The sequence below is a fragment of the Netta rufina genome (genome assembly GCF_964035555.1).
Source record: "Netta rufina genome assembly, chromosome: 6".
Lineage (NCBI taxonomy): Eukaryota > Metazoa > Chordata > Aves > Anseriformes > Anatidae > Netta > Netta rufina.
The window spans coordinates 39,556,620-39,564,595 of record NC_140129.1 but is presented as its reverse complement, the minus strand read 5'-3'; the positions used below and the strand labels follow the sequence as shown (position 1 = coordinate 39,564,595).

The following is a 7,976-nucleotide window of genomic DNA, read 5'->3' as shown; positions in this document are numbered from 1 at the left end:
GACACCCCCGCCCCCCCCCCCCCCTCCGGGGCTATTTTTGGCGCGCCGCGCGGTTGCGTCAATGGCGGCGTCCCCCTGCGTCACGCGCCGCCCCGCCCCGCCCCGCCCCGCGCTCACTTTTTCCCCCGGCCGCGGGCGGGTGACGCCGCCGCGCGCATGCAAATGAGCCCCGCCCACAGCCCCGCCCCCGGCCCCGCCCCCGCTTAAGGTGCCGCGGGCCCGACGGGGCGCACCGGGGGCCCCGCCCGCCTCCCGCCCCCGACGGGCGCCCCCCGCGCCGCGCTCCCGGAGCCTCCCGACGGCCGCGCCCCCCTCTGCGCGCCCCGCGCAGCGCCCGGCCCCGCCGGCGGCCGTCGGGGGGAGGCGGCGGAGCGGGCGGGCGGGACCCGGAGCGCCGCGGGTGGCACCGTCGGGGGGCGCCGCCCTCTCCCCCCCCCCCGGCCCTCGGGAGCGCCGCCCGGCGGGCGGGCAGCCCGTGCCGTCGGGGGGCGGCCCGCGGGGCGCCGCGAGCGGCCGTGCCCACCTTAAGCGGCGGCGGGCGGTGATGTCACGTCGGAAATTTACCAAAGCGAGCGCTGGCCAACGGAGCGGGGAGGCCGGCCCCGCGGCGGGCTGATTGGGCGGGCGGCGCTGACGCGCGCTGACGCTCGGGGACTTTAGGTGCATGTTGGCTCGCGATGCGGAGCGCACATAAACAAAGGCACATTGCGGGGAAGGGCCACTCCGACCGCCTCGCTCGCACGGCGCGACGCTGCCGCCGCTGCCCCGCGCCGAGTCCCGCCGTGCCCGGCCGTGCCGAGCCGTGCCGAGCCGTGCCGTGCCCCGCCGCGCCGCCCGCCCCGCGCCCACCGCCGCCCGGCACTTGGATGCCCGCGCAGGTCTCCGCTCTCCGGTGAGTCCCGCGGCGCTCAGCCCCGCGCACGGCCCCGCGCCCGCCGCCGGCACGGGCCCCGCGCGCCCGGGCGCTGCCCGCGGGGATTCCGCGCACGGGGCGCGGAGCGGAGCCGCCGCCGTCGGGGGCGGCCGGGGGAGGCGCGGGGGTGGCGGCGGCTCCGCGCCCCGCACGCGTGTCCCGCCCGCGGAGCGCCCGTGGGAGCACCGTGCCGCGGGGGCCGGCGCCCGCCCGGCCGGGGCCGGCCCGGGGGGGCTCCGCGGTGTCCCGGCAGAGCCCCGATCCCGCTGGGGCCGGGCCGGGCCGCCCCCGGGAGCGCGTCCCCCCGTCTGTCCCGGCGGCGTGACGCGGAGAGCCCGGGCTGCCTGGCTGCGGCTCCCGTCTGGTTTGAATTAATCCGCGCTTGCTGTCAGCCGTGCCCTCCCCGGGCGGCGGCTGCGAGCCTCGCCGGGACGCCGCGGTGGCACGGGAAGGTGCCGCGGGCCCCGCTCCGCGCCCGCCCCGCGGGGCTGCCCCTCGCGGTACCGCAGCGGCTGCTCTCCGCCGGAGAACGGGAGGGCAGGAGCGGCAGAGCGGCCGGGCGGCCCGCCTCCGGAAAGTTTTCCTCCCGCTGGGAAAGTCTCGGCGGGGCCCCGAGGAAGCCCCGGCTGCGGCCGCCGCTGCCCGAGCCCGTTCCCGGCGCTGTGCGGGGCTGGGGGCTCCTGCCGGGGCCGTGCCGTCGGAGCTCGGTGCCGAGCGCCGCCCGCCCCCCGCAGCCCTGACCCGCGCGCCCCGTGTGTGTGTTGCAGCGAGCGCACCGGGCAGGCTGGAGTCCGCCTCCGTTTGCTAAAATCGCGGAAACTTCGCTCCCCGCCGGACTCCGACGCTGTCCGCCTTTAGTTCCCTCGGAAACGCCTCTCCCTCGGCTGAAGGTTGGTGAGCGCCCTGCCCGGCACTGCCCGCCGCGCTCCGCGGGAGCCCCGCGGCCGAGCGGGACCGGGGGGACCGGGGAGGGGGGGGTTCCGGGGTCCGCGCCGTCGGGGCGGGCCGGGGGCGCGCAGCGGGGCCGCCGGCACCCGCGGCTCCCCCCGGCCGGGCGGGCTGCGCGCTCCGCGGGGCGGGGGCGGCGGGCGGCCCGCGGCGCGGGCACGAGGCGCGCAGTGGTCCGGGCTGAGCCTGTGTTGCCCTGTTTCGTTTCCAGCCATGCCCTGTGTTCAGGCTCAGTATGGGTCTTCGCCGCAAGGAGCCAGCCCAGCCTCCCAGAGCTACAGTTACCACTCTTCAGGAGAATACAGCTCCGATTTCTTAACTCCAGAGTTTGTCAAGTTTAGCATGGACCTCACCAACACTGAAATCACTGCCACCACTTCTCTCCCCAGCTTCAGTACCTTTATGGACAACTACAACACAAGCTACGACGTGAAGCCACCTTGCTTGTACCAAATGCCCCTGTCCGGACAGCAGTCCTCCATTAAGGTGGAAGACATTCAGATGCACAGCTACCAGCAGCACGGCCACCTGCCCCCCCAGTCCGAGGAGATGATGTCCCACTCGGGCTCCGTGTACTACAAGCCCTCGTCGCCCCCGACCCCCTCCACGCCCGGCTTCCAGGTGCAGCACGGCCCCATGTGGGACGACCCCGGCTCCCTGCACAACTTCCACCCCAACTACGTGGCCACCACGCACATGATCGAGCAGCGGAAGACGCCCGTCTCCCGCCTCTCGCTCTTCTCCTTCAAGCAGTCGCCCCCCGGCACGCCCGTCTCCAGCTGCCAGATGCGCTTCGACGGGCCCCTGCACGTGCCCATGAACCCCGAGCCGGCCGGGGCGCACCACGGCGTGGACGGGCAGGCCTTCGCCGTGCCCAACCCCATCCGCAAGCAGCCCTCCATGGCCTTCCCCGGGCTGCAGCTGGGCCACGCTCCCCAGCTGCTGGACAGCCAGGTGCCCTCGCCGCCCTCGCGGGGCTCCCCGTCCAACGAGGGGCTCTGCGCCGTCTGTGGGGACAACGCCGCCTGCCAGCACTACGGCGTGCGCACCTGCGAGGGCTGCAAGGGCTTCTTCAAGGTGAGCTGCGCCAGGGGACCGGGGGGCTAAGGGTGGGGGGTGGCAGGGGCCGGGGGTGCGGGGGACCGGGGGTGCGGGGAGCCTGGGGGCGCGGGGAGCTGAGGGTGCGGGTTGCTTTGCTGCCCGCCGGAGTGAGATTGGCCAGGACAGGGAGCCGTGTGTGAGCTAACCGAGTGGAACAGAATTCCCTGTGGTCAAATTAAGTGATCTCTTTATTTCGCCATCCTGATTGAATAATCTTATCATTTTAAATAGAGGAGGTCTCCAAGGAATGTAAATAATATGAATGCCCACGGATTTGTATTTACTGAGCGTCTCCTTCCCTTCTCTTGGCATATAAAACACTGCTAGGAGCTGCGGGGTTAGCTCAGATGTTAACGCTAGCAATTTTCTCCCGTTAAATGCCCTGGAAAAAAAAAAAAAAAAAAAAAAAAGGAGAAAAAAAAAAAAAAGGAGAAGGAAATAAAGGAATAGGGAAAAAAGCAGCGGTGGGGCCGGGAGCGGGGCCGGGCAGCCCGGCGGGGCGGCGGCACCTGCGGCCCTCGAGGCTGACGCCGCCGTCCCCGTCCCGTCCCGTCCCGTCCCGTCCCCCCCGTCCCCCCGGTCCGTCCCGCAGCGCACGGTGCAGAAGAACGCCAAGTACGTGTGCCTGGCCAACAAGAACTGCCCGGTGGACAAGCGCCGCCGGAACCGCTGCCAGTACTGCCGCTTCCAGAAGTGCCTCGCCGTCGGCATGGTCAAGGAGGGTGAGTCTCGGCGACCCTCTTGCCGGGCCGGGCCGTGCCGGGCCGTGCCGAGCCCGGCGGGGGGCTGAGCACCGCTTCTCTTGCAGTGGTTCGCACAGACAGCCTAAAAGGCCGGAGGGGTCGCTTGCCATCCAAACCGAAGAGCCCCCAGGAGCCCTCTCCCCCCTCTCCCCCGGTGAGTCTGATCAGTGCGCTGGTGAGAGCCCATGTCGACTCCAACCCGGCTATGACCAGCCTGGACTATTCCAGGGTAAGCTGGACCGAGCTCGCGGAGCCACCTCTCGCTGCGCCCGCCCGGGGAGCGGCCCCCGCCCGGCAGCGCCTCTGCCCGCCGGGGTGCGCGGGGCGCCGGGCGGGAGCCGGGCCGGGCCGAGCCGTGCCGGGTCCATCCGAGCCGAGCCGGGCCGAGCCGTGCCGGGCCGGCCCCGCCGCCGCTCCCCGCGGCCCCCGCCGCCGCCCCTGGCTTGCCGCTCGCTTTGCGCAGAGACGCGGCCGTCTCCCCGCGCGGGGCGGCCCTGGCTGCAGCCTGCACGGAAACGGCGATTTGCATATTTAAAGCAGCGACCTCGTAGCACCGTTCCTAATTGAATTAATTGCCCTGGAACATCTAATTTCCTTACTGGTCAGAGAGAGGTTTAATTGTTATAAAAACCCGGCTCCCCTACTAGAAATGGGGTTAGCAATTTCACGGGTTATATACTTTGGAGAACCTCATTAAGTGCTTTTTAAAATGAATTTCCAGTTCCAGGCTAACCCTGACTACCAGATGAGCGGAGATGACACTCAGCACATCCAGCAGTTCTATGATCTCTTGACCGGCTCCATGGAGATCATCCGAGGATGGGCAGAAAAAATTCCCGGCTTCACCGACCTTCCCAAAACAGACCAAGACCTGCTCTTTGAATCCGCCTTCCTGGAGCTGTTCGTGCTGCGGCTGGCTTACAGGTAAGCGGCCAAAATCCGAGGGGGGAACTTCTGGGCGATTATGAAATCAGATCCTTTCAAGGTCCACTGATCTGCGTTTTATTAACTCCTCGGTAATTAGGTGCCTCCTAAATCCTTCATTTATTGCTCCTCAAGTAATTAGTTGTTTAGCTTTTCTCCCCCATCTTCCCTTTTCTTTCTTTTCATTTTTTTTAAACGTGTCCATTTCTTTTTTCTTTCTTTTTTTCCCTTTCTCTCTTACACTTCCTCTCTTATCTCTCCCTTTCCACCCTTCTTTTGCTTTCTCTTTTTTCTCTTCTCTTTGCCTTTATGTTTTTCTTTCCTTTCTTTTTCTATCTATTTGTTTCTTTTACTCATTCATCTGTTCATTTTGGGGTTGTCATATTCCTTCCAGGTCAAATCCCGTGGAGGGCAAGCTTATCTTCTGCAACGGGGTGGTCCTGCACCGGTTGCAGTGCGTCCGGGGCTTTGGGGAATGGATTGATTCCATTGTTGAATTTTCCTCCAACTTGCAAAACATGAACATCGACATATCCGCGTTCTCTTGCATCGCTGCCCTGGCTATGGTGACAGGTCAGTGCCCTCTCTTTTTCGCTCAGCGCCACCAGGCAGCTCCTCTCCCCTCCTGCCTTCCCCGCAGTGTCAGACCTGTAATGTCCTGCATCCTTGTCTTTTGCAGAGAGGCATGGGCTTAAAGAACCCAAGAGGGTGGAAGAACTTCAAAACAAGATTGTAAATTGTCTCAAAGACCATGTGACTTTTAATAACGGGGGGTTGAATCGCCCCAATTATTTGTCCAAACTCTTGGGGAAGCTCCCTGAACTTCGCACGCTTTGCACGCAGGGGCTGCAGCGCATTTTCTACCTGAAACTGGAAGATTTGGTGCCACCACCAGCAATAATCGACAAACTTTTTCTGGACACTTTACCTTTTTAAGACTCTTCCCATGCACTTACACTGAACTTAAAAGAAACTTCACCTGTCTGAAGGGGAATTCATCTGGGCACAAGGCAGCACCTTTGGGTGCCAGATTCCCATCCCAAAAAGTGTTGCTAACTTCCTGCAGGCAGAACGTGAAGGGGCATTTTGGCTCTGGGGCATCATGGATGCAGATCATGGACTACACAAATACCATGGTATAAACTTTTTATTATCAGCTTATAAATGAATTTATTATTAAGGACTTCTGATTAAAAAGATGACCCTATCTGGCAACGCCAGGTGCGCAGCTAAGACTCGTAACGGTGACAAAGTATTAAGGTGACCCACAAGTCTCACCCTCCTAAAGACTAAAGTTTTCTGCTGTAAAAGAAAGCTGTAATATATACAAAACCTAAATGTTCTGTGGGTGGCATGTCATTAAAGAAGGCAAAGGCTTGTAAATTTATCAGATGCAGTTTGGCTTTTTAAAAATTATTCTGTGCCTATTTATGAATAAATACGGGAAACAATTCTAAAGAATTACAGAGAAAATCTAAAAGCATTTGCAAAAAAAAAATAAAATAAAATAAAAGGAGAATAAAGAGAAAGAAAAGTAAATGACTCCGTACAAGGAAGGCATGATGATTCTAGGGTGACAATGTTATAGGCACTTGCTATTTCAGTAATGTCTATATTCTATAAATAGTATTTCAGACACTATGTAGTCTGTTAGCTTTTATAAAGACTGGTAGTTATCTAAGCTTCAAACATTTTCTCAATTGTAAAATAGGTGGGCACAAGTATTACAAAACCCGAAATCCTCGACAAAGGGACACATAGTGTTTGTAAACACCGTCCGACATTCCTTGTTTGTAAGTGTTGTATGTACTGTTGATGTTGATTAAAAAAGAAGTTTATATCTTGATTATTTTGTTGTCTAAAGCTAAACAAATCTTGCATGCAGCAGCTTTTGACTGTTTCCAGAGTGCTTATAATATACATAACTCCCTGGAAATTACTGAGCACTTTGAATTTATTTTTTTTTTTATGTCTAAAATTGTCGGTTAATATATTATTTTATGTTCGAGTAATATTTTTAATATTGCCATATTCTGTAGTATTTTTCTTTGTATATTCCCAGTATGGCACATTATACAAGTCACTGCCTTTTTTTCTATGGTGTATGACAGTTAGAAACGCTGATTTTTTTTTTCCTGATAACTCTTTCTTTGAGAAAGACAATTTTAATGTTTACAACAATAAAACATGTAAACGAATAGAATTTCGTCTTCTTTCTGTCTAAGTGAGAAGCGCCAACACCAGCATCCATTGCAAATAAAGGAGAGTAGACTCTGACAATGTAGTATTAAACTGCAAAGGAGAATGGATGGGGCGGTTTCATTTCAGTAACGCGTGCGGCAGAGCTCGCCGGCTGCGGGAGGACGGAGAGGACCGCCTGAGACTCAAAGGTCGGTCCTTTCGCGGATTTTTATCGCGGCAGGTCCCTGCGCTGCAGGAGCCGAGGGCTGCCCGTGCTGCACGGGGCCCCTCGGGCTCCCCGCCCGCCTCTGCTCGGGCGGCTCCGCGGGGCCGGGGGGGCGGCCTCGGGCTGTGGGGAAGCTGCTCGGGGCGGAGGGCAGCTCCTCTCGCAGCCGGCTTTGCAGGGATCCTCTGCGGTCAGCTCGTGCTTAGAAACTTTCCGAGCGGTTCGGGGACCGCCGGGGGCGGGCGGCGGCCGCGTCCCGGCCCCCGCGGTGTCGGCCCCGGGGCGCTGCGGGCTGCGGAGGGGCGCGGAGCGGGGGGGGGGGGCGGCGGGGCCGGGGGCGGCGGGCCCCGGGGGGAGGCGGAAATGAAACCCCCGGGGGCCCGCCTGGGAATTTTGGAAACTTCTGCCTCTTGCGTCAGGGAAACGAGAGGTGCCCGCGGGGCCGCACCCCGCAGCCTTTTCTAAACCTCTCCTCCGAGATGCGCCCCGCAGCCGCCCGCCGCGGTGCCGGCCCCGCAGGAGCAGCGGGAGGGGGCAGGTCCGGGCCCCCGTCGAGCCACGGCCGCTGGCGGGGGCCCCGCGGCCGCCCCGCTCTGCACGTCGGGGAGCGGCGGCTCCCGGCCCCGAGCAGCCCCCGAGCCTCTGCCCGGCGGGGACGGGCGGCCCCGGGGCAGAGGCGGCCGCGCCGTCGGGGCTCCGGGAGCGGGCAGAGGCGGCCCGGGGAGAGCGCCCGCAGGTACCGGCCCCAGCCGGGGGAGCGGCCCCGGGAGCGGCGGGGAGCTGGGGGCTCCCGGAGTCAGCCGCGGGGCTGCTCGCGGCTCCCCCCGCCGTGCCCGGGGCCACCAAGGTGGGCACCGTGCCCCCGGCCGGCCCCAGCCCTGCCCCGCTGCCTCCCCGCCGCTGGCAGCCCGCTCCCGGAGCCCCGCAGCCCCCCGCCGTG

General features: G+C 62.5%; 1 protein-coding gene across 1 annotated transcript; it reads left to right on the top strand.

Annotated features, from left to right (window-relative positions):
• Window positions 1-590: 590 nt before the first annotated feature.
• On the top strand, window positions 591-6,641 carry NR4A2 (nuclear receptor subfamily 4 group A member 2). Its single transcript, XM_084289580.1, has 8 exons — window positions 591-892; window positions 1,681-1,803; window positions 2,073-2,938; window positions 3,555-3,684; window positions 3,771-3,934; window positions 4,427-4,629; window positions 5,024-5,202; window positions 5,309-6,641. The coding sequence occupies exons 3-8, from the start codon at window positions 2,075-2,077 to the stop codon at window positions 5,563-5,565; spliced, it is 1,797 nt and encodes a 598-aa protein (XP_084145706.1). The 5' UTR covers window positions 591-892; window positions 1,681-1,803; window positions 2,073-2,074; the 3' UTR covers window positions 5,566-6,641.
• The last annotated feature ends 1,335 nt before the right edge of the window (window positions 6,642-7,976 follow it).

Bases quoted from the DNA above. Each gene is read 5' to 3' on its own strand.
- NR4A2 (XM_084289580.1), top strand. From the start codon at position 2,075: ATGCCCTGTGTTCAGGCTCAGTATGGGTCTTCGCCGCAAGGAGCCAGC. The intron at 4,630-5,023 runs GTAAGCGGCCAA...TATTCCTTCCAG, and splicing joins GTGCTGCGGCTGGCTTACAG to GTCAAATCCCGTGGAGGGCA. The intron at 5,203-5,308 runs GTCAGTGCCCTC...TGTCTTTTGCAG, and splicing joins TGCCCTGGCTATGGTGACAG to AGAGGCATGGGCTTAAAGAA.